The sequence below is a fragment of the Rhinoderma darwinii genome, chromosome 7 (assembly GCF_050947455.1).
Source record: "Rhinoderma darwinii isolate aRhiDar2 chromosome 7, aRhiDar2.hap1, whole genome shotgun sequence".
In the NCBI taxonomy this organism is placed as follows: domain Eukaryota; kingdom Metazoa; phylum Chordata; class Amphibia; order Anura; family Rhinodermatidae; genus Rhinoderma; species Rhinoderma darwinii.
In genome coordinates this window covers 130,289,115-130,316,331 of record NC_134693.1, presented here as the reverse complement: position 1 = coordinate 130,316,331, position 27,217 = coordinate 130,289,115, and the positions used below count along the sequence as shown (strand labels likewise).

The window sequence follows — 27,217 nt, the reverse complement described above, 5'->3', positions numbered from 1 at the left end:
ACCCAGTATTATTTAGCGGTGGTATTTATTTGGAAATTAATTTCAATATTATGTCAGAACTATATGGCAGTAGTATGTAGACTCTTTATGCTAGTATTATGTGGATACTCTATATTATTTGGGTACTATATGGTGCTATTATGTGGACTGTATATGGCAGTATTATCTCAGCACTATATGTTGCTATTATGTGGGCTGTATATGGAAGCAGTGTCTTGGCACTATATGTTGCTATTATGTGGGCTGTATATGGAAGCAGTGTCTTGGCCCTATATGGTGCTATTATGTGGACTGTATATGGCAGTATTATCTCAGCACTATATGGTGCTCTTATGTGGGCTGTATATGGCAGTATTATCTCAGCACTATATGTTGCTATTATGTGGGCTGTATATGGAAGCATTGTCTTGGCACTATATGGTGCTATTATCTGGGCTGTATATGGCAGCATTATCTTGGCACTATATGGTGCTATGAGGCAGTATTACGCAAGCTGAGATTACAATAATTGTCTAAAAATGGAAAGTAAGGGACCCTACTTTGCTTTTTTGCCCTCTGCCCCATTTTCAATAAAACCAGTTCTGAAAAAGGCCATGGAATGCGCACCGTATCAATTGATTACACGATATGGACCAGGCTGTCTTTGATTTATTTGGTAAAGTTGAAGTACAATAGAAAAGGGATATGAAGAACTCAACTCAAATTGCCCCAATCCCTTGTTTGACCTGTCTCAGATCTCGCTCTCTCCATAAACCAAATAATATTACCAGCAAGAAAAAGGGGTACCAGCCTGAGGTTTGTGCCACCCTTCTCTGCCACAAAGTATGACAAAAGGCGAGAGCCAGACAAGAGAAATGTGGGGCAGTGAACCACTTCCGATCCTGTTCAATGGAGGATAACCAAAGACGGGAGACCACCACTCCACTGAGTAGAAGGATGTCCCAACTATGAGAGACCCTTCTCCATTACATATACCCCTTCCTTGTATAGGAGAATATACACTATAGATAATATTTATAAAATTATTTTGATATTTCTCGATGAGCTGAATTCTGACCTCTCAACTGCCCAAATCGAGATTCATTAAGAAGAGTGTTTTGGTGGCGGTGTGCAGAATAACATGAGGAGTATGACACGTGTCAGTACACATTATCACAATGCTATATTTACCATTACATAACACCACTGCCCCGAGGCCCCGGTATAAGATATATCTATTTAGTGAAGATAATCGCACCTTCCGCTCATTATCAAGGTGCCTAGTGATAACTTACAAAAAACTGTTAAGATGAGGAAGTAAAATAAATGTAAATGAGTTTTAATTGGTCTGACATTGAAGGCGATGACTCCGGAGGGAAAGGGGCCGACAGAGGAAGAATAAGACCGGAATTCAAGTTTTATTACTTTACTTTTTTTTTCTTAAGAATGTAGAAAAGGATTAGGACGTTTTTGATTTGAATTCTATCTATCTATATCTATCTATCTATCTATCTATCTATCTATCTATCTATCTATCTATCTATCTATCTATCTATCTATCTATCTCATATCTATCTATCTATCTATCTATCTCATATCTATCTATCTATCTATCTATCTATCTATCTATCTATCTATCTATCTATCTATCTATCTATCTATCTATCTATCTATCTATCTATCTATCTATCTCATATCTATCTATCTATCTATTTATCTCATATCTATCTATCTCATATCTATCTATCTCATATCTATCTATCTATCTATCTATCTATCTATCTATCTATCTATCTATCTATCTATCTATCTATCTATCTATCTATCTCATATCTATCTATCTCATATCTATCTATCTCATATCTATCTATCTCATATCTATCTATCTATCTATCTATCTATCTATCTATCTATCTATCTATCTATCTATCTATCTATCTATCTCATATCTATCTCATATCTATCTATCTATCTATCTCTCTCATATCTATCTATCTCATATCTATCTATCTATCTATCTATCTATCTATCTATCTATCTATCTATCTATCTCATATCTATCTATCTATCTATCTCATATCTATCTATCTCATATCTATCTATCTATCTCATATCTATCTATCTCATATCTATCTATCTATCTCATATCTATCTATCTATCTCATATCTATCTATCTATCTATCTATCTTTCTATCTATCTATCTATCTATCTATCTATCTAATATCTATCTCATATCTATCTCATATCTATCTATCTATCTATCTATCTATCTATCTATCTATCTATCTATCTATCTCATATCTATCTATCTATCTCATATCTATCTATCTCATATCTATCTATCTCATATCTATCTATCTATCTCATATCTATCTATCTATCTCATATCTATCTATCTATCTCATATCTATCTATCTATCTATCTATCTATCTATCTATCTATCTATCTATCTATCTCATATCTATCTATGTATCTATCTCATATCTATCTATCTATCTATCTATCTATCTATCTATCTATCTATCTATCTATCTCATATCTATCTATCTATCTATCTATCTCATATCTATCTATCTATCTATCTATCTATCTATCTATCTATCTATCTATCTATCTATCTATCTATCTATCTATCTCATATCTATCTATCTCATATCTATCTATCTCATATCTATCTATCTCATATCTATCTCATATCTATCTATCTATCTATCTATCTATCTATCTCATATCTATCTATCTATCTATCTATCTATCTACAAATCGAAAAATGAGCAGCAACTCCGAGGTTCAAGTGAAAAAATGGGTACTTTATTGCCCGTGCGAAGTTTCAGCTACGTCCACTTAGGAGAAAGGCTCCAGTGGACGGAGCTGAAATGTCGCACGGGCAATAAAGTACCCATTTTTTCACTTGAACCTCTGAGTTGCTGCTCATTTTTCGATTTGTATGTACTTGGAACTTGGTCTGTTCCTCAGAGCCTGCACCCACACGCTGCCAGTGCTGCCTGACTCTGTATATACCTGTCTGTCCGTCCGTCCGTCCGTCTATCTATCTATCTATCTATCTATCCCATATCTATCTATCTATCTATCATTATTTTCTAAGGACGACTTTCCATCTATAGAAAGTTGGTCCACTGATATTTTTAGGGCCGCAGGTCGGTTTAGTCTAATGTGCTATAAATTTTCGAAACCTCGCCATTCCATTTTTTCCTTTTCTTGGCGGCTGACCTGTATTCTGAGCAGCAGGTGTCTGTTCGCATGTTCTAACTTCTTCTGTTTATTCTCAAGCTCCTTAGATCGTTGCTGCTCTCGTTGCAGTTTGCGGATGTAATCCACTGAAGCTTTCAGGATTGTTCCCTTGTTCCACCGCATATCACTAGAACACAGAGACACACTACATAGAAATAATCCACAAAATCAATATAATATTATGTACCAAGGTGACATGTATATTGACATATATACAGTATAAATAATTAGTGACTCCACTTAGCTGCCCTGTCTATTGGTGCCCGCGGTAGTCTAATACACACCCCCTGTCTCCTTAGAGGCTCTTTCTGCTACTCCATCCCTCCCCTAAGCTTTACACTGCAGCTCGGCTTGTTCAGATTGGCTGCTGTGTATAAGCAGTAGCCCACCACTAGAAAGTTTGTGCATGGAGAACTGATTTACATTTCAGCAAGGCCTAAATAATTATAAACAACAAGCAATTAACCCTTTAAATTATGAACAACAGTTATTTAACACTTTAAAATCTTTAACCCCCCCCCCCTCTAAGGCCCCAAGCCCACGACCACATTTTTCATCCGTAATTACAGACCCATTCATTTCTATGGGCTACGGACACCATTCCGTATTTTTACAGATGGATGTCCGTGCCGTAGAAATAATAGAACACGTCCTTTTTTTGTCCGTACTTACGGCACGGACTCCCCATAGAACTCTATGGGTGTTCCCGTAATTACGGACGGCTACGGATGTGCATCCGTAGCCGTCCGTAATTATGGAAGTGTTGCTATGCAACGCCAGATTACTCAAGATTCCTCCATGTTTTTTTGCGGATCCGTAAATACGAATGCATCAAGGATACACTACGGACCGTATTTACGGACACCGTTCCGTATATGCAGATGATTTACGGACGACTATAAATGACTACGGATCCTTATTTACGGATGGGTGAAATCTACGGACGTGTGCATGGGGCCTTACATTTTATAAGAACGTTCTTGAAAAAAAAGAGAGGATAATTTTTGTAAACATTGGTTAATACAATCATCATCATCATCATCATCATCATCATCATCATCATCATCATCATCAATATGCGTCTAAAAGCAGATCAAGGCAGAATTAAATAATAAAATAAACTACAAATCCTAAAAACCATTGAGGGCACAATTAAAGTTTGTCTTTTTTTTTTTTAAACAAAAAATTACGTTTTCTACTTCCGCGCCTGGGATCTAATCACAAAAATATGACTCTTCAGCTGTTGCGAAACTACAACTCCCAACATGCCTTGATGTCGTTTTCCAACAACTGTAGAGCTTCAGGTTACAGACTAGTGACTAGAATATAAAATCTGTATCTGGATTATACTCACGGGTCATTAGATTTGGGTATGAGGGTTCCTAATTCTTTTATACGGTCGTTGATGTTAAACCTTCTCCTTCGCTCAACTAAAGGAAAAAAAAGAAATTTGAAGGTGGAAGCCGACATGTATTTCAATGGGGCAAATATGTTTAACAAACAGATGGCTGGAAAGAAAGACCCAAAATACAGTAATCCGGCATCTATTAATCCAGAAATTGTAATAATCCAGCATTTAATTCCAGCACAGAATTTTAACATAATGTTCTTTGCACAAGAACAGAATATCTGATAATCCGGCACCTATCAGGTCTCTTTGATGCCGGATTAAGGGAATTTTACTGTACTTTCAACATTTTATATTAGTCATAAATCATAACTAAGCAAATTAAATGCTTTCAAGTTTTGGATGTCTTTGGGAGTATATAAATGATTCAATAGCAAGCAAGCAAGGACTTGTTAATATTTCCATGAAGATTTTTTTTCTACTGATTTTTTAAATCGATCTTATAAATTTAATTTGTTGATTTCTTCATTAAAATGTTTCCTTTTATTTATTTGATTTATTTATAAAATATCAGAACAGAACAAGGAAGCAGAACTTGAAAATGAAGTGAAATCTGCACTGATCTAAAATGGCCACTAGAGGGAGATGTTGTACTGGAGAAAAATCAGAAAACTTTAAAGTTGGGGCTCACGGCGTATATTATATTACAAGCGCGTTTACGCTAGAACGCAGTATTATATTGCGGGATATGGCAGATAATGTCTGTCTATGGGGCTGCATCACGTTGTAGTTGTACTTACAGACGACCGCGATTCACATTGTGTATTTTTTGTTAATTACAGGTGATTTCTTTCCCCATAGGGTTCTATAAATATTGCATTTCTGCAACCCTACAAATTAATTATCCAACATAACATTTGCAAAATTTTGTTTTACACTCAAAAAATTGCTGCTCACGGGAAATCGCATGTAATATTTTGATATTGCATAAAATCACGGTGTACATATTGCATTCGATTTGGCGCTGTGATCTCGCCTAAGAATCCATCACAATATATGGCATTCGATATACGATATATATCGCTATGCAGAACCACCCTAAATAAAAGCGTCTTTGGAGGAGGATCTGGCATTAGAGGTTGCACTAGCGCGGCATCATGCCATTTCTGAGTGTGAAGGGTTAATCCTCTCCCTATTCCTTGTCAAAGACAAGATATCTCCAGCCGTGTCATGTGCGTCTTACATAAGCTGCTCGGGTAACATTAGTTCACAAACACACAGCGAACTTATAACTGCGGAACGTTCAACGTACTGAGATTGTGATTGTCCTTCTTTTGCCTCTCCTTGGCGAGTGCTCGGGCCTCCGACTCTAGAAAAAAAAAACAGTTTTTCAAGTTATAGATTAACGCAAACAATATACAGCATTTACACTAGGGAAGCGAGGATGATAAGCGCTGGTTGAGATTGATGTGATTGCTACAAATGCAGCTGAGTTTGTTATTTTGCACAAACCATAGTGGTAGCGCCATGTGTCCTTACATAGGACTGCAGGTAGACCTACTACAATCGCTTAACTCATTGAGCGATCAATGGGGACAAAATAAACAGTCAAATGACAAATTCAGCTCTGCTACATCTAGATGGAGCAATGCATTTTACCACTATATTGCAACAGATCTAAGTTTAGGGTCTTATCCGAGATGGGGAATGGTATCGGTTCACCACTACTACCCTTCTTTACCCTTAGCACAGTGCTAAGATTTGCTCATCCTTATTAGTAACCAATCACCAGTCTCACCAGTCTCAATTGTTGTCACAAAGCTAAATTGCCACTGAGATGATGGCAGAGACGTGGCAGCATGGCCTGGCAATACTCCGTCTCCTACTGCCATATTATTAACATTTTTGTGAAACATTTTTTCGTTTTTTCCCACTAATATGATTTCAAGGTCCTGATAAGAAATGCTAAATTTAGGCACTAGATGGCAGTCTAGTCATCATCATTTGACTTCACAGTAAATGACTCGATACGAGAATTGCGCCAAACGATATAAAGACTCTTTATATCACTGTCATCACTGGATCGGTAATGCGAAAATATGCGCCACGGGGAAAGTGAAAGTTTCTGCCTTTTAAAAACAGCGATGTAACAATCAGATTCACAATTATCATGAATGTTATATCAGCCCCAGTAGAAGGTTGAGGACATAATAAGCAGGGCTTCAAGGTCATGTAAAGTCTGGTTTCAAAGGAAAATATGATATAATTTTATTCTGCGGGTCGATACGATTACGGCGATACCAAACGTATATCGTTTTTTTGATGTTTTACTACTTTGATAAGGAAAATACATAATTGTTAAAAATAAAATTTGAATTTTGTCGCCATAACTTTTTTATTTTTCCGTCGAGTGAGCGGTATGAGGGCTTATTGTTTGAGGGGTGAGCTGTAGTTTCTACTGGTACCATTTTGGGGTGCATGAAACTTTTTGATCACTGAAGTGATCATTTTTGAGATGAAGTGACCCAAAAACACAGAACATTCGTGCGGACTAAATAATGATATATTGTAATAGTTCAGACTTTTACGGACGCGTCGATACCAGTTATGTAAATGTAAAAAATTTTTACATTGTGCTTGGAGGGAAAATGTTTGTTTTTTGAACTTTTTTTTTTTTTTTTTTTACTGTTTTCTACTTGTTCCCCTGGGGGAGTTGAACCAACAATCGTTGGATCGCTTGCATGATATACAGCAATGTTGACGTATTATATCGTGATACTGACACTCTCTTATGAAGTCTTGCCGGAGGAAGGGCTTCATAGGAGTACAATGATGGCAGACCTGCGGGCCTTCATCAGGCCCCCATGCTGCCATGCCAACCAACGACCGTTACAACGTTTCAGGGGGCCGCCCCCCGTTTCTAGCGGTCGCTATAGACTGCGGCATCTAACAGGTTATCCAAGCGGGATCACACACGAGCGGGATCACACACGAGCGGGATCACACACGAGCGGGATCACACACGAACGGGATCCCGCTCGTTACACTGAAGTGTTGACACGCTCGTACTATGGTGCGGGCACAGCCCGTGAACCCGCTCCATACTCCTCTACCCGACGTGCGCCGTGTATATACTGCGTATGTCAGGAAGGGGTTAAAGAAAAATGTATAAAAAAAACACAAATCTGGCAATATGTTTTGTTTCCTATACAAGAATACCAGCGTGTGGCAGATCCCAGAGGACAGCAGCGGTGCCTTATAGGGTGTACGGGTGTCATAGACGGAGCCCCCCTATTTGGGATACCACTCTATTAACCAGAGTGTAAAGCCGCAGCAGAGAGTGAACCTGGCAGTTGTATTATACGGTCACTCACTGCCCTAAAGGGGCAACATGAATTGCGTATGGGCCGGCAGCTTCAGCTGATCCACGGGGGTTCCAGTAGTCGAACCCCCAACAGTCAGCTCATTGATGGTGCAGCAACCGAACCAAATCCTATGTATACCCTACATAGTATTTCCTATGTATACCCTACGATGCAGCCAGGGGAGATCTCTGGAACAACAACTTAACCCCCAAAACATTGGGGGGGGGGGGGGTTATGGATGGATCTCCAGTTTTTGCTTGGAGTTTTACTTGAAAGGAATGACCGGGATTTTAATACTGATGGCCTATACTTAGGATAGACCATGAATATTTAAACAGTGGGGGGCCGACTCCTAGCACCTCCGCCAATCAGCTAAACAAAGGGTTGTGTTGCTCTAGCGAGCGCTGTGTCCCCTTCATTCTTTATCCAAGCACAGCGCCATGCATGTGGTAGTGGCTATGTCTGGTACTGCAGCTCAGACTGAGCTGCAGTACCAGGCACAGCCACAACCATATATACGGCGCTGTCCCTGGTTAAACAATGAAGGAGAGGCAGTCATTCAGCTTATTGACAATAGTGCCAAGAGTCGGACCCCCACCAATCAAATATTGATAACTTATCCCAAGGATAGACCATTATTATTATTATTATTATTATTATTATTAATAATAAAGTCCCGTTTAATAGTCCTACATTTATCTCATCTTTCTTCTATTTGAGAATGAGGCGACTGACTGCTGAACCTCTCTAATATGTAAATAATTTACCTGTAAACTCACTTTTGATATTGGGCAGAAAAGCAGGGCATGAATTACTGATGTTTAACCCTGGAGCTGGCATACCTTGGTTTCCATAAATGTCAATCAAATTTGAAGACACCGGCATCTGAAGAAAGAAAAGAAAGAAAAAATGGTTGAATTTTATTTTTACATAAAACAGATGGTAAAATTCAGAGGTGATAATGGGGTCAGTGATGCAGGGGTTAATGGAGATTTATCACATTTAAAGTCACAGTATATATGTTTCATGGTTAAGAAAATGGTTGGAAACTTACATGGGGAAGGAACGATCCAGCTTGTCTTATCTGCAAAAAAATAAAACCTAAATCTGTTCTAACAATGTATAGCGAATAGTGATGGGCAACACCAAATTATCAAAGAATTAACCCCAAATAAATATAAGTAATATTATCATAATAATCTTAAAAAAAAATAATTGCATTTTAGAGATCCTATATCATCATATAACTAGGCAACTTTGTCATGCAGGACTCAAGTAAAGCTGGGTCACAACCCTCTGAGAACTTCAATAGGATTTATATGGATTGCCACCCAGCTTTTCCATAAACAGATATATCTAAGAAATGACTGAAAATAATTTAAAAAAACAAGGAATTATACTTTATATACCGTAATTAAAAGTCAATCTGCATCTTTTGTCATGATCTCATTTTTAGGTCCAAAATTTTGTGCTGATAAATTTTTTAATACATCTCTATAGCGGTCAGTGATTTGGTTTTTCTAAAATACAGCTCCAAATCCCCTGCATAAACATAGATTTAAAGAGGACCTGTCACCCGCCCAAAAAACTGCAGCTGACATCTCAGTTCGATTGCAGGCGCCTCACTGATTCTGATGCTTTTTCTTTTTTTCTTCTAGCCCCCACCGTTCCTGAGATATCAGGGCTGTTAGTTCTGTTGTCCGATATGCAAATGAGGCCTTTGACGGTCAAGTGGGCGGTTACCCCTTATCAAGTGACAGGTTTTACCCGCCCACATGACAGTCAAAGGCCTCATTTGCATATCGGTTACCAGAAGTAACGGTGCCAATATCTCAGCAACGGTGGGGGCTACAAGAAAAAAACAAAAAGTGACAGAATCAGTGAGGCACCTGCAGTCTAACTGAGATGTTGAGTTTTTTTGGGCAGGTGACAGGTTCATTTAAGACATAACAGCCACCACTAGAGGTAGCATGGGAGCTTACTGCACACTGTTTTATAATTGAGTTTAATGTATAAAGTATGCAGTAAGCTCCTTAGCTCCCTCTAGTGGTGGCTGCAGTTGGACAAAATTGTATGTTTTAAATGACTTTACAGGGTATTCAGAGATCTGAATAAAAAAAAAACAGAGCTTCAACCACTATAAAAATATATTAAAACAAATAATCAGCAAAGAATTTTAAACCTCTTTAGATATAGCAAAATACTGTTCAACGGTGGACATTTATTTTAAGGCTTGGGTTCCATTGCTTGCGAATCACATGTGACTTCAATGTTTCCTTATGGGGAAAAAAGTTGCCTGAACACTTGAAAACTCTTTCCCATGCCGCAGTTTTATAACTAAGCGCGGTGACTCTGAGTCACGGTGGACCCCTAGCCTTAATCTTTGTATCCATGCTATAAATTAGAATCATCTACGGGTAGAGCTGCACCGCAACATTCGGTTGTGCACAAATCGCTGTAAACTCACAGGACTAACGCATCGTGGCCTCTCTACTACAAAGTCACAGACGGCCTTCTGAAGCCGCTAAGAATCTGATCAGGTCATACTATTTGCGACAGGCGCAAGGTCGCCTGTAGCCTCATTGAGGTCATGTTAGTCCTGCGATCTTACCGCGGTTCATCCGTCATCGTGTAGCCCTAGCCTACATCTATCCAATGAACATGCAGTTTGGTAACATTACTGATTGGCTTTTTTAATAACTACTGAAATTAAAAGGATAGTAAATTATAGAATTATGACATCACCACTATTGCTGAATGATGCCATAGTGTAATAAAAAACATATAGACACTAATGATCACTGTAGAAGATTACGTACCGAGTTTGCCATGTGCATTGCAGGATCCATCATGAGAATTTCTTCATTATAACTAGATTCCAAGCTTATAATATCATCGATGACGTCATCCATCTGAAAAATGTGAACACAAAATTAAAGTGATATAAAATCTCGCTGTCTTTTTTTTTTTTTAAAGGGCTCCAGTCCTTACAGTTGTGTTATATCTAGTTAGGTCACAAAGATTTATACCGCTCTCATTCAACTCAATGATAAAACTGAATGTAGTAAGCTCCCTCTAGTGGTGGCTGCAGGCAGATGGAATTCATAATTTAACTTCATGGCCATACCGGGGTATTAGAAAAGTTAATAGAGGAGGGTCCTCTGTTCAGGCTCCTCATCTCTTGGCAAGGGTGGACAGCGGTTACAAAGAGCGACTCTTGTGCTAGAGGACCTGTCCTGTCCTGCATTACACATACAGCCTATTGACATGAATATACACTGTGTAATGCTTTAGTTCCCCTGCGGTGGCGCTGCAGGGAAATTGAACACTAAAGGGGGTTTTACACTGGGCGATTACCGGGCAGACAAGCATTCATATAGCGCTCGTTGCCGATAATTGCCCTGTGTAAACAGGGCAGCGATCAGCAGATGAACGAGCAAACGTCCGATCATCTGCTGATTGTATTGTTTTAAAAAAGCAAAATATTATCGTTGTTGGCAGCACATCTTGGGGTGTAAACGAGGAGACGCGCTGCCAACATGATAATAATGCATGGGGCGAGCTATCGGAATAAAGACCGCTCGTCCCCATACACAGCTCCGTGTGACAAGAGCAAACAAGCGCCGATCAACGATGTCTTGTTGATCGGCGCTCGCTGCACCGGCCAAAATCGTACCTTTACTGCCAGGCTTCCCCGCAGATTACAGCTGATCACTTGGAGCCCCAGAAAGGAGACTCTTGGTGATCATCTTAATGTCAGGGGATTCTTCTAACAAATAGGGATAGTCCAAAGGAAGCGGAAAATCCTTTTAATCAGCAAAGAATTTTGAACAAAAATAATGTTACAAAATTTAGATACACTTTACTTCAATGGAATTAAATCATAATTTAATAACTCTAAGTCGGAGTTTCACTTTCATCCTATTTGCTTCCTTTTTTAAAGGGGTTAAGGTGGTCTAGTTGCACAGTCTTCTTTGATGACGATACGACCCTTCGCCATGTGACCGGCCCCGCTGTAGTCTATGTACAAGCAGGAGAATTAGTACAGTGAGTACATAGAGTACAGCGGGTACATGGAGTACTGCGGGGCCGGTCACGTGACGAAGAGTCGTATCATCATCAAAGAAGACTACGCAACTAGACTTCCGGTCCCCCGGCAGTGCTATAAAAATCTATGAAAATCTCATAATCAGCGCGACGGGGACCGGAATGTATATTAGCGAGTGTTCTCACATACTGCTAATCATTTTTGGTCCCCGCATAACCCGTTTAAAGGTTAATTCAATGTTTCAAAATGTTCCGTTACCATAGATGTGGCTTATCCTTAATCAGCGGCTGATACTCATTTATTTATCCATGTTTTCTACTTAACATGTAATAGAGATATCAGATAAGTTATAGGAAGAGGTTTGAAGCTCTGTGACCCCAAGACATCACAATACTGTGTATATATATAGAGATCATCAGGACAGTCCAATATAACTTGGACCTTTAGACTATACGGTGATGTATTCCAACGACCGACATCTTACCAGAGCAGTATAAGAGGTCAGATATTTGCGTCTAGGGCAAATCTGGAGATTCAAATTGCCAGACAATCGGTTTTACCTGCACAGGAGAAGGGGCTTCCAAGTCACAGAGGGGAACATTTCATGGTTAAAGTGCTACTCTCTGACAGTTTCCTTTTAAATAAAACAGTTTATGGAAATGCCTAAAAATTCTACCTTAGTATTAGGGTATGTGCACACGACAGCGCAAAATACGTCTGAAATTACGGAGCTGTTTTCAGGAGAAAACAGCTCCTGAATGTCAGACGTTTTTGCATGTACTCGCGTTTTTCGCGGCGTCTTTTACGGACGTAATTCAAGCTGTTCTTCATTGGAGTCAATGAAAAACGGCTCCAAATACGTCCCAAGAAGTGTCCTGCACTACTTTGACGCGGGCGTAATTTTACGCGCCGTCTTTTGACAGCGACGCGTAAAATTACACCTCGTTTGCACAGAACATCGTAAAACCCATTGCAAGCAATGGGCAGATGTTTGCAGACATATTGGAGCTGTCTTTTTAGGCGTAATTCGAGGCGTAAAACGCCTCCATTACGTCTGAAAATAGGCCGTGTGAACATACCCTTAGTATTAGGGGATTCAGAAAGGTTTTGAGACAAAAAAAAAGGAAGTGAAAGAGGATAAAAATAAGGAGAAAGATGAAGAAGGAAAAAAAAAGGAGAAAGACGAAGGAAAAAAAGGAGAATGAAAGTGCAGAAGAAAAAGGAGGGGAAAAATAAGAAAGAATAAAGGATGAGAGGAGAAAAAAGATAAGGAGAAAGAGAAGAATAAGAAGAATGAAGGAGAAAGAAATAGAAGAATAAAAAAAGGAAAGAGAAGAAGTAAAAAAATGCGATAGAAGAAAAGGTAAAAGAAGAAGAAAGAAGGAGAAGAAGACGATGGAGGAAGAAGAAAAAACAAGGATGAGAAAGAGAAGAATAATAAGAAAAATTAAGGAAAGAAGGAGAAGAAGACTGAGGAGAAGAAAAAAAAGTGAAGAAGAAGATGGAGAAAGAAGAAAAACAAGGATGAGAAAAAGAATAATAATAAGAAAAATAAGGGAAAGAAGAAAATGGAGAAAGAAAAATAAAAATCTAAAAAAAGACACATTTTCGGGGGGGCTTAAATTGCACCAAAAACCTGGTGTGCAACAAATCTGGTAGAATTTGAGAGTTTTCTTGTCACTCATTATTATAAAAGAAAAGTAGCACAAATTTGATTAAGTAAACAAAGGAAATATGGCACAAATTTCAGGCATAAATCTAGAATGGTTTTCTGCCTGTTTGAAAGGTTAAAATGCGTCAAATTTAGTAAGAGATGTCTTTTAATAAATTTGGTGCAAATTTCTCCTCCAATTTGGTATAAAAATCACCAGTCTTAGTAAATGTTAGATAGAGAAGAAAGAGAATGAGAAAGAAAAAGTAAAAGAAAGAACTTAAAGCCTTTCCACGCATTTGAAGAAAAACCAAAATATTTTATGTGATTTGAAACAAATTTTAAATTGACTTTTATAGAAAAATATACTTTTTAGTTTTTAAGATAAGTTTTCATTGTATCCTGTGTTCATAGAAACTGTATTGTTTTATCAAAGCCGCGGCCGTCAGATCAGATGAACTGATGGAATCAGCTGAGATAGAACGATGCAGCTTCTATGTATACAGGATACAGCATCTTAAAGAGTAAAAACATTTTTTAATAAAAGTTAATTTAAAAGTTGTTTCAAATCACATATAAGATTGAAACAAAATATTTTTTTTTAAATAAATCAATCAAAGGTGAACATAGCCTTTAAATAAACAGGACAAAAACAATGAAAATGAAGAATACACTCTAAGAAAAGGAAAGAGGAGAAGAAGTAAAAGAATGGGAAAGAAGGTAAGGTAAAAAAAAAAAGTAGAAAGAAGAAGAAAAAAAAGGAGTAAGAAACAGAAGAAGATGGAAAAAGGAGAAGAATAAGGAGAAGTAAAAGAATGAGATAGAAGAAATGAGAAGAGGGGAGAGGTAGTAAAAGGAGAAAGAGAAGAATAAGAAGAATGATAAAGAAGAATAGAAGAAGGAATGAGATTTATTAAGATGTTTTGCGTTGGAGGAAGATGCGCCAAATTTATTAAGAAGCGCACACCTCTTAAAAACTACTATGAGCAGGCGTAGAATTGCGCTACAATTTGTGTCAATTTCAGTCATAATTAATAATAATTATGGCGGTCCTATGGTGGCCTGGCCCACTCCTGGTCAACCCTTCCTCCTTTTCTCAACACTTTTCAAAAGTGTTGAGAAGAGTCGAGAAATTTGCGACTTGCGCCTGAAAAGTGGCGTAAAACTGTTAATAAATTCCCCCCTCAATGTGGTCCCAAAAACCCTCACACAAGGTTCTATTTTTTTTTTGTCTGATATGAGTAGTAGACCAGATAATATGAGAATGATCGCTGTATGATGGTGGTTGCACTCACCTCTTTCTCACAGGTTGTGCTCAGTGTCAGCATAGCCATGGGGCTGTTTGGCGCGCTGTTCCCTGGCCCCGGTGGCATAATGTGGTCCCCAGGTTGGTTTTGACAGGGCAAGCTTAGTGCTTTGTTGGGGTGTTTGGCTGTTGTTAAGTATTGCTGTACCTGCTGCTTCTGTGCTTGCTGGATGTGGTATTTTGTAGGGTTTTCAAGGTGAGTCTGCACCTGGAAAATGAAGTTAAGATGAATTATTGGTCTCATATTGGCAGCAGGATGTCGGATCCTGTTGAGAGTTGTCGTTTTGCAACAGCTGCCTCAAGTTTGGAAACATTGGCCCAAATATATTATGCAGTTGACGCCAGGTTTTGGTGTAAACTTTGGCAACAAAAAGTCTGAAATTGCACATGCAAAAATTTTGGTAAAATGTGCAACTTTTCTAGCGACTCACTAAATATGGAAAGTGACAAGAAAAGGTTTTTTCCTCTCAGTTATATATTTTTCGGGAAAGCTAGATGATAATATGGTCACCCTCATAGATCTCACAGCAGTTATCACCCTGTCACACTACTCAAAAATAGCCAAAAAATAGACGCCAATGTAGTCAAAACAGACAAAATGTTTCCTATCTGCCCCGATCCTGATTTGTTGCATTACTAAATAGATTTTCCTTTAAAAAAAGTGACGAGCATTAGTGGTTGTAAAATTCGTAAAATAGAAATTGAAAAAATGTAAAATAGCATCGCTGACAACAAGACGCGGAAAGGGTCCATGGTACCGGCATCATAGGACCAGTACCACATTTGGGCCAGGATCACACACACAGTTTTGATACCGTTTTCGTGGCAGTTTTTACTCTGTTTTTTTTAGCCAAAGCCAGAAGAAAACAGAAGAAAAAGAAAAGAGATGCATCAGTCTTTCTTTATACCTTTCCTTCCTTTTCGATCCACTTTCTGGCTTTGGCTAAAAAAAAAACTGCATTATAAACTGCATCAAAAACGGCATCAAAATGCGTGTGTGATCCTGGCCTTAGGCTATGTGTTATTGCACCCTTACAAATAAACATTTATCCTATAATAGAAAGTCATGTGGCATCATTGCTTTTCATCTGTATGGATATATTTACTGTATAGATATAATATATACTACACAGTGTACGTAATATACAGTGGGATCTTCCATGCAAATAAAAATAAAGAAATTGAAAAAGAACATTTCAAATGTGGATTTTTGTTTTAGGCCTCATTTACACGAGCGTGTGCGTTTTGCGCACGCAAAACGCACTTAACAGCTGCGTGTGTCATCAGCGTATGATGCGCGGCTGCGTGATTTTCGCGCAGCCGCCATCATTATGACACTCCGTTTGGATGTTTGGAAACCGAAAAGCACGTGGTGCTTTTCTGTTTACAATCAGAGTTTGACAGCTGGTGCGCGAATAACGCAGTTCGCACGGAAGTGCTTCCGTGCGACCTGCGTGGTTTTCACCCACCCATTGACTTCAATGGGTGCGTGATGCGTGAAAAACGCTGAAATATAGAACATGTCGTGAGTTTTACGCAGCGCACTCACGCTGCGCAAAACCCACGGACTGTCTGCACTGCCCCATAGAGTAATATAGGTGCGTACGACACGCGTGAAAAGCACGTGCGTATATTACGCTCGTGTAAATGATGCCTTAGAAAGAAAGATGATAGATAGATAGATAGATAGATAGATAGATAGATAGATAGATAGATAGATAGATAGATAGATAGATAGATAGATAGATAGATAGATAGATAGATAGATAGATAGATAGATAGATAGGAGAATAGATGATATGAGGTCGCCTTGTCATGGCAGGTGGGCTCACACAATTTGATCAAAATGTGCGCTAAGAACCTCCCTATTGTAAGTAGATTTAGCAGTAATGCATATTTATTTATATTTAGTGGCATTAGTGTTCACAGTGTGCTGTCGCCATTTTTTGTGTGATAGATAGATAGATAGATAGATAGATAGATAGATAGATAGATAGATAGATAGATAGATAGATAGATAGATAGATAGATAGATAGATAGATACCCACATCATACCCACATCAAACAAAAGGCAAATGGTAGCAATCAATCAAAATGAAGCATTTATTTTCGGCATGGGTTAGCAAATATATATATTTTTTATTTTATTTTTTTATCGTTTTTTGTTGTTGTTGTGTTTTTGTTTGAGCCTTTACAAAAACCCAGCACAAAAATGTCTGCAGTCAAAAGCTTATTTAGGGCTTGTCCACATGTAACGGAATTGTTGCAGAAAACTTCCGTTAAAACTAGCATACATTCCGCTGCGGAAAAACAGCACAATTTCCTGCGGTGTATACTGCAGAAAATGGTGCGTATTTTGCTGCGTTTTTTTCAATGTTGGGGGATGGTGACATCTCCTCTGAAAAACGCAGCAATTCAGTCTACTTTCCGCATCAGAAATGGACACGAAAAATACGCACAGCAGGTCAATTTCTGGTCAGGATTTTTACGCAGCGTGTGGATGAGATTTGTTAAATCTCCCCCCCCCCCCTTTGCTGCTACTATATTCTGCTGTGTTTTTTCCGTCCACAACTCCAGACGGAAAATACGCAGCAATTGTGGACAAGCCCTTTATTTTTAAAGATGGGAGAAAAAATATACATAAAGAATTGTGTAAGACAATATAGCAAAGCTTTTACGTATTAATTATTGTATTCATGACAAAAATTAAAAAATATTAATTATTAATTTAATATATATAATTTTAACGAAATAAATAAAAAACAAATAACTAATAAAAAATGAAGACATTTTTAAGAACCATGCCAAATTTTAACCACAGAAAAAAGTCAGTAGCAAAAGATGGTTATAAAGCTTTGATATATAAATACGTAAAAAAAAAGTGCTATATAGATGTAGCAGAGCTGAGTTTGTCATGCTCCATCATTATTGACTAATCTAAAGGACTACATTTTCCTGCCATCTCATAGAATACCTCAGACAATACATAATAAAACTACATGACAAACTTAGCTCTGCTACATCTGCACGTACATTTATTATTGCTGAGTTATTCAATGCAGAAGACCCAAGTTTTGTTATTTAAAACAAGACATGATATCTGTTTGATAACAGAGAATTCAATGCTATATGTGGTTGATGGAAACAATTAAAGAAAACAAATTCAGCTCTGCTACATCTGTACATTTAATAATACATGTAAAAATTGTGATAAAGTATACGAAAAAAAAGCAAAAATATACAAAAAAAAAATCGGAATCTCACCTGGTAATGGTTATAGTCAAGCATTTCCAACATATTACTAAGAGTTTTAACCTAAATCCTTTAATTTTGACTATCGTTGGTTCTCGAGCCGCCTTACACAACCACCACAAACAAGTTTTTTTTTTAAGTGTGCTAAAGAAACTTCATTACTGGAGTCCAGGGCTTATAATAAGCTAAGCTAATTAGTTACGCGTGTAAAGAAACAAACGCTTCATACAAGAGGCTTTTTGGAGGCAATGCAAGTGTAGCCATTTATTTGGATACTATTTTTTTAACGACTTTGACGTCATGCTTTTTCATAAACATAAAAGGATCTCTTTAAGAGGCTGTGTTATCAAAGTCAAATTGACAAAACGCTCCAGGCGTTCCGTCTATTCATCTTTGGTTCCAGTGCTACTGATATACAATGGTATGCCTTCTAATCCTTAAGGTTCAAATGTGTTCTTTTTTTTATTTTTATTATTATTATTATTTTATTTTTCGTTTTTCAAAAAGCAGACTTTGCATTAAAATTGCTACGCATGAATCTCCTTCACACGTGTAAAGCTTCCTTCCAAACATACAAGGCGCCGGCTCCACGCTATGTATGTTCACGTGATAATTTGTATCATCACCTAATGCAAAAATCATGGTCCAGGCTTGGGGTCACTTTGGCTGAGATCTTCTGCGGAGAATAATTCACCCTGCATGATGGGTTTGATAGGTCTCCCTTGGGTAGCAACTAAGTTGGGGGGGAGTCTAAAACATAAGCTGGTCATATATACCGATGGGAAGATATCAACAATAAGGGTATGTTCCCACAACCTATTTTGAGCCATTTTCGGGGCGTAAACGGCCCGAAAAATGACTGAGAAATCGGAAGCAGAACGCCTACAAACATCTGCCCATTGATTTCAATGGGAAATACGGCGTTCTGTACCGACGGGGTGTATTTTTATGCCTAATTTTCAAAAAACGGCGCGTAAAAAGATGCCCCGTAAAAAAAGAAGTGAATGTCACTTCTTGAGCCATTTTTCATTGACTCAATAGAATTGTTGATATCTTCCCATCGGTATATATATTCTATTGTGGGTATCTCCGAGTACTATTTGCAACATTGGAACAATTGTTGTCTCTGGTTTTGTAGGTTTTCTTATAAGCTGGTCATACTCCAAATGTTAAGATCAAGCACTATGTGACTAATCGAATGATCCAGCCATTAACAGGCTAGTGGGAACTGGCATGGGTTAAAAACAGAGGCATGGGTTAAAAAAAATAGTGGGAAAAAAACCAGACGACTGGACAAAAAAATACATGACCTATCAACTTTTTGGCAGACGTTCGTTGGTCGACGGCCATATTGAATAATCATTAATTTTAACAATTATAATTTCGGATAGCTTTCACCTAATGTATATAGCCAGCTTAAAACTGGGTTCATTTTCTGGTGTCTAGAGGGGTCGTTTCTTCCATTCACCCGCACAGAAGTAATGAAGATGAAGAAGAGAGCTTTGCTTAAAAGTAGACGTCCATAATCTACAGGGTGTCTGAAACGGCTACTGCTGAAATACATCCTAGTCCCACCTCTGAACCTCCTATCTCAAGTAGCAGACCCTCATAAGCTACAGGTTGTCTGAAAGGGCCACTGCTGGTCCCACCTCAGAACCTGAATCTGGACCATACCAAAAACATTAAGGTCAATTTTTTTATTGTCCCTTATGCCTTACCTAAAGTTAGGTTCTGAATGTACCAATTGAAATTGTTCCATAAAATAACAAAACACAAGAGGCAAACTACATATCTCAAAAACTTTACCTAAGAAAGAGATGGCCTCTTCGCAATATATAAAAAATGGGCCCTTCTCCTAGAGCTGGTTCATGCTACCCCACCTCATCCTACAAATAGTATATTCTTGTCTACTTTGTTAACCACATCAATTAGGAAGCGGGTTAGGGTTAATATTGAGCCCCCCTCTTCATGGTCTGTAGGCACCGTTTGGTTGTTTTGGTCAACCAGTCCGTAGACATGTCTTGAGGTCACACTTGGCATTAGTAAATGTCCTGACCTCCCCCCCTCCTTAGGCCAACAAACTTTAAAGGGGCATTTGACAAGGTTTGTCAAACACAAACAGCCTCTTTATAATCAGGTCATGAAGGACAAAAGAATAAAAGGATACAGAGACATTACATGTAGATTGTGACTAGAGATACTGAGCAAGGCTTGGAGGGATTTGTATGAAGAGAGCTATGTATTTTATATTTATGTTTATATTGTATACCTCACTAATAAGAACAACCAAAGTTTTATACAATTATTAGAGACGAGCAAATTGATTCTACAGAAATATAATTTGTTACTAATATCACAAAACTTTTGGAATTCATCCAGCTCAAATCACTCGAAAGAAGACAGAGAAGAAGTATCACATGACGGGCGGCTTCCCCATAATGCCTTGTTGGCAGCCCACCCTCTAACACAGCCAATAATGAGGGGTATAGATGTGAGTAACTGATTACTCAGCGTATGACAGTCAAATGAGTCATAGCCACTATAAATAACCCAACCAGGAAATGCTGATGTTTTGTGGGGATTACAGGTAGGTGAGAGAGGACGTCAGACAGAGAGTGGGAGATAGTAAAACACAGAATACAGAAAAATAGTGGAATGGTGTCAGTGAGCGTGTTTCATAGTGAGAAAAGAATAGAAAGCTACATTTACAATAATTTAAGAGAGAGAGAGATAGGAGTCAGTCAGTGTCATAGCCACTATAAATAGCCCAAACAGGAAATGCTACTGCTTTGGGGGGTTACGGATAGGTGAGAGTGGACATCAGACAGGTAGTGAAAGATAGTAAAACAGAAAGATAGTGGATTGGTGTCAGTGAGTGTGTTTTATAGTGAGAAAATAATGGAAATTTAGATTTACAATAAGTTAAGAGAGGGAGATTTTAGAGAGAGATAGAAGTTAGTGTCAGCGTGTTAGTTAGGCAGGCAGCCCTTGCTGTGAGTGAGTGCTGCTGCAGCTATACAATTCTTACATTAATTTGTGAATCACCAATCTTCATCACATCATTTACAAATCTTCTTCAATAATATTAATCCTGGTGCTAATAGCGTGCCGCTGCCTTCTGAAACCCACATCACGGACTTGACGTCACTCATTGTTTTGCGTATATCTAATAGTGTCACCAAATATTGTCGTATTGTTTTGCACCAATGTCATTATACTTCTATCTTGGTCCCAGTGAGATTTTTAATCAAAATCCTGGTGCTGATAGCGTGCCGCTACCTGCCGATAAAGTCGTGACATCACTCAATGTTTTGCATATATCTAATTGCTAATAATAGTGGCACAAAAAATTGGCACACAATTCTGTAAAAAATCATTGCTTCTTCGATCAGGCACACTGTCACTGGCACATGTAGTTGTGGCGGTGGAATTGTTGGACAATATATATATATATATATATAGCACACAAGAAGACAGCAGCACTCACTAATGAATAATCGACCAGGTGCCCAGCAAAACGTCCCGATCCTAGGACGTATAATGATATATAGCAGAAGAAAATTTGCAGCACTCCAACATGAAAAAAATGGTGGTTTATTCAATCCAAACTAACAGCAACGTTTCAATCCTACAATAGGATCTTTATCAAGCCTCAGGCTTGATAAAGATCCTATTGTAGGATTGAAACGTTGCTGTTAGTTTGGATTGAATAAACCACCATTTTTTTCATGTTGGAGTGCTGCAAATTTTCTTCTGCTATATATATATATATATATATATATATATATACTGTATATATACACACTTTTTATTTATTTTTTTCTGTAAAATTACACTTAACCTGTTGCTACTTCCCAAAAAGGGATAATTTTTTAACCACTTGTTAAAAAGCCATTGCTTCTTCCGATATCACCACATATGTATAACACCGGCAGGCATCTGCCCCAGAAAGGGACATTTTTTGCATTTTAAAAATAATAAAAAATCAGACAATGCAATGTGTTTTTAAGGGGATGTTCACACGGCAACGCCAAATACGTCTGAATTTCAGACGTTTTGAAAAGTGCATGGACGTAATTGGAGCTGTTTTTCAATAGAGTCAATGAAAAACGGCTCCAATTACGTCCCAAGAAGTGACAGGCACTTCTCTGAGGCGGGCGTATTTTATGCGCCGTCTTTTGAAAGCGACGCGGAAAAATACAACTCGTCTGCACAGAACACCGTAAGACCCATTGAATTCAATGGGCAGATGTTTGCAGACGGTTTGGAGCCGTTTTTTCAGGCGTAATTCGAGGCGTAAAACGCCTGAATTACCTCCATAAATAGGGCGTGTGAACATACCCTAAACAGACTGTTGGTTACCGCCGGCCGTCATCCATTTACCCATAGCCATATATGTTGCTGTTACTTTGATATTACTAATGATGTCTTGGCGTTAAAGAGCTTAAGGGGTTGGATACAGTTCTAGAAGACCTAAGAGTGTCATACACGATTTTTCAGGGCAATCGCGGCACTTTCGATTTGCGACAAATTTACCTGTATCGAATCTGACGCCTGGTTCGATAGAATCGAACTTGAAATAAATTTCGGGGAAATTTGCTCATGTTTAATAATTAAACTTTGCCCTCAGACGTCTTTTATAAGGCAATCTACTTCCGGCATAATAATTTGTTAATGAAGTTGAGTAGAACGGACATACACGTTTTGACAGTTTTTCCAATACGATACGAACTTAAATGTGAAAATATTAGGTCAAATACAACTAGATTCTGACAGTCCGAATGCTCAAAATGGCACAAGGACAGCAATGGTCTATAAACCAGAAGATATCTCCCTAATCACTGGTGTGCAGTCCAAAAATGTAAAGTTTTTCTTAAAAAATTATTTCTCTAGAAAGTGGTGACCAGAGACTGTGGTGAAAAGTGGTACTGCAAGTGGCAGAAGTAACTAGACAACAATTATATTTGAAGGCAACATCTACATGAAGCAACATAAAGTAAGAGCTGATGTTCAATCCCCATCGTAATAGAATGGTTTACTGTTAGTGATGTAGTAAAAACATCTGTATTCTAGAAAACACCTTCTAGACAACTTTATTAGCTGCTTTACATGGTCAATGCTAAAACTAATTCTAGGGTTTACTGTTAATCAAGCATATTTGCTTTACACAATGCTCTAGTTTGTGCTATGAGTCAGTCAGCTAATGGGGCTGTAAAATAAGATTTGTTTTACACTCATAGCTGAATACTATGTCAAATATCCATAACTATGGAACGAACAAGAAGTTCAGTAGCAAAAAACACTTTCAATCCATCCAAGGTTAAAAACAGCAATGTAAGTCTCCTGAGCTGCTTACAGAAAGTTATGCACGGACTTCAATCAGAGAAGTGTATAAACACTGATACGTGCCAACAAAATAATCTGTCAATAAAAAACAAAAACAATACATGGCAAACAAACCGATACATACCCCAAAAATAACACGTGCCCAAAAAAATAATACGTTGCCAAAAAACAAAAACTATATGTGCCAAACAAACCAATACATATCCAAATAAAAAAATATGTGCCCAACAAAATGATACATGCAAAAAAAAAACAATACATGGCAAATAAACCAATACATATCCAAAAATAACACATGCCCAACAAAATGTGTCTAAAAAACAAAAACAATACGTGCCAAACAAACCAATACATATCCCCAAAAAATTTCGTGCCCAACAAAATAATGGGTCAATCCAAAACGAAAACAATATGTGCCAAACAAACCAATACATATCCAAATAAAAAATATGTGCCCAACAAAATGATACATGCACAAAAAAAACAATACATGGCAAATAAACCAATACATGTCCAAAAAGTAATATGTGCCTAACAAAATAATATGTCAATAAAGAAAAAAACAATACGTGCCAAAAATAACAATACATATCCAAAAAATAAAACGTGCACAACAAAATGATACGTGTCAATAAAGAAAAAAACAATACGTGCCAAACAAACCAATACATATCCAAATAAAAAATACGTGCCCAACAAAATGATACATGCACAAAAAAACAACAACAATAAATGGCAAACAAACCAATACATATCCCAAAAATAACACATGCCCAACAAAATAATATGTGACCAAAAAACAAAAACAATACATGCCAAACAAACCAATACATATCCCAAAAATAATACGTGCCCAACAAAATGATACATGTCAATAAAGAAAAAGACAATACGTGAAAAACAAACCAACACATATCCAATAAACAATACGAGCCCAACACAATGATATATGCACAAAAACCTAAAATAATACGTGCCAAACAAACCAATACATATCCAATAAGAATATGAGCCCAACAAAATGATACGTGTCAATAAAGAAAAAAACAATAAGGTGCCAAACAAACCAATACATATCCCAAAAAATAATACGTGCCCAACAAAATGATACATGCCCACAAAACAAAAACAATACATATACAATAAAAAAAATACAAGCCTAACAAAATGTTACATGCACAAAAACAATACGTGCCAAACAACCAATACATATCCAAAAAGTAATACGTGCCAAACAAAATAATGTGTCAATAAAAATCAAAAACAATACGTGCCAAACAAACCAATACATATCCCAAAAAGAATACGTGCCCAACAAAAAAATACATGTTAATAAAAATAAACAATACGTGCCAAACAAACCAATACATGTCCAAAAAGTAAAATGTGTCCAAAAAATGATAGATGCCCAACAAAACGATATGTACCTAAAAATACTATATGTACCCAGAAAATACCATACAATCCCAACAAATCAATATGTGACAAAAAAATGCCCAACAAAACCATAAAAAACATACATGCCCAAAATCCAGCGCACTGTCTGCACAGATTTCAGAGTGTGTAAGGTTTAAATAAAATAATCATAGTATACACATGTGGTGGACCAACTGGCGGCCCGGGGGCTACTACATGCAAACATAAGGGGCTTTCCCTGCGTCCCCCATCTGCACCTATGTACTGTACACAGTACCTGGTTTGGCATGATGGCACAGGGGCTGTGTACTATAATAGATTATATCAAGACCTCAGAGTCCCAGACCTCAGATCGTAAATTTGTTAATGAACAAGCTCTGACCTGATTTTTCTTTTTTTGGGTGTTTTTCTTTTTTGGGGTGTTTTTTTATGATGTTATGTATAAATAGTAGGCAACTGTGTTTTTTTCTCTCAGTCTCTGTCCTTTTTTATATGAAAAAACAGAGGGGGTTTGATATGGGCTAACGTGAACCAGAGCACATACTTTATCGAGGAAATGAAGATGAAACAAGTAATAATGGGAACGTTTAAGTACAAGGATTTTTTTGTTGATTTTTTGGTTTGTTCTTCATTTTCTCATTATGAATAGATGATTGTAAGAACTCAATTGCTTAATGAATAATAATATAGATATGTTCATATCTGGTTTGTATTTGATTTGCTCTGGTTAAATGAAGAATAAAAAACATTTATGAAAAAATACTCAATGCAATGGGTGAAAACCTGACAACGCACCTAGAGCCTCGATAAATGCATGGCACCAGTTGCCGCCCATTTCTCACCATATCTGTCTAATGCGTCCATCTATGAAACTGAGTATCTCATTGGCTGCTATGTATAAATGATGCCATTTAAGGTCTTATCTCAAGGACCCCTTTCCATGTGTCCTATATGGATGTCATAGAGGGAGCCCCCCACTCAGCAGGCAGGGCAGCCCTCATTGTGTCGAATCTGCTCAGTCCATGTATTACGGCTGCTGCAGATGAAATATATGGCCAACCAGTTTCCCTAAGCGATCACCAGGGGTCTCTGAATCCGGACCCGTACTAACCAGCTGATCATCGGGCCAGCTTCATGACGCAACCTCTTTATATGCAATGTTAGTTACGAGCTGTTAAATCCTTCTGTCCATTGAACAACGTGACGCCTTGTTTTACAACATGGACTACTCCATCTTCACGTCCTACTGTTTAACTATTTACAAACCAAACACATTATTTGGAAAACTAGCGATTAAAATATTTGATTAGGAATAAACATAATTTTACCCTATGTTATGGACACGGAAACTTCTATTTGATAACAAATAGAAGGAGAAAGGGCAGCGATCCTGACACCCTCTATATTCTCACAGCCGTTATTTCATCAATCCACAAATAAATTTATGATGTTGGATAATAGAGCTGGGATTGGGGAGATGAACATACCACAGAGGACATTCATGCGGCTCGGGGACAGAATAGACGTTTGTTCTGTCTGAATTGCCGTAGGTCTTAAAGTTTATCATTTAAAAATAAGTTATTTTTCCCGTCCCCTCTCCCGGCTGAATGGAACTTTTTGTTATGTCAAAGATTGCAATATCATGGGATTTTGAAGCAAATTTTAAAATATTTTAACATTTGTTTTTTCGTCAAACAATACACACTGTACTTCTCCCCCCGCCCCCCCCCCCCCCCCCCCCGCCCCACACACATACACACACTGAAGATGTGTGACCATGGTATTATTATACGGAGCATCAATGAAGTCGAACTGGGGATCGGGGAACCAAAAAGGGTATGACACCATTCTACCTTTGGGAAATAAGCTACATAAAATGTTGAGTCACTATTTAAATACATTATATTACTCATCTTATACTGATCCTGAGGTTCATCCTGTCTTATACTCCAGAGCTGCACTCAATATTTTGCTGGTGGAGTTACTGTGCATATACATTACATTATTTATCTTTTACCTATCCTTATTTACAGCTTATACTATACTTCAGAGCTGCACTCACTATTCTGCTGGTGGAGTCACTGTGTACATACTTTATATTACTTACCCTGTACTGATCCTGAGTTACAGCTTGTATTATACTCCAGAACTGCATTCACAAATCTGTTGGTTGGCAATGGAAATAGCCAACAAGCCTATTATCAGACACATCTCTAACAGCGGTCTAATGGGGTTTACACAAATTTCTCA

General features: G+C 37.8%; 1 protein-coding gene across 5 annotated transcripts in view; it reads right to left on the bottom strand.

Moving 5' to 3' along the window:
• MITF (melanocyte inducing transcription factor) overlaps nt 1-27,217 on the bottom strand; it is a 178,569-nt gene that overhangs the window by 5,129 nt on the left and 146,223 nt on the right. For 2 of the 5 annotated variants that reach the window (XM_075834028.1, XM_075834032.1), the window contains exons 3-9: nt 14,942-15,160; nt 10,767-10,859; nt 9,002-9,031; nt 8,790-8,832; nt 5,895-5,951; nt 4,589-4,664; nt 3,214-3,379 (exon numbers count right to left, since the gene is read on the bottom strand). In XM_075834028.1, the coding sequence (XP_075690143.1) occupies nt 3,214-3,379; nt 4,589-4,664; nt 5,895-5,951; nt 8,790-8,832; nt 9,002-9,031; nt 10,767-10,859; nt 14,942-15,160 (684 nt within the window). The remainder of the gene's footprint in view (nt 1-3,213; nt 3,380-4,588; nt 4,665-5,894; nt 5,952-8,789; nt 8,833-9,001; nt 9,032-10,766; nt 10,860-14,941; nt 15,161-27,217) is intronic. The other 3 variants (XM_075834029.1, XM_075834030.1, XM_075834031.1) reach the window with 3 other exon arrangements.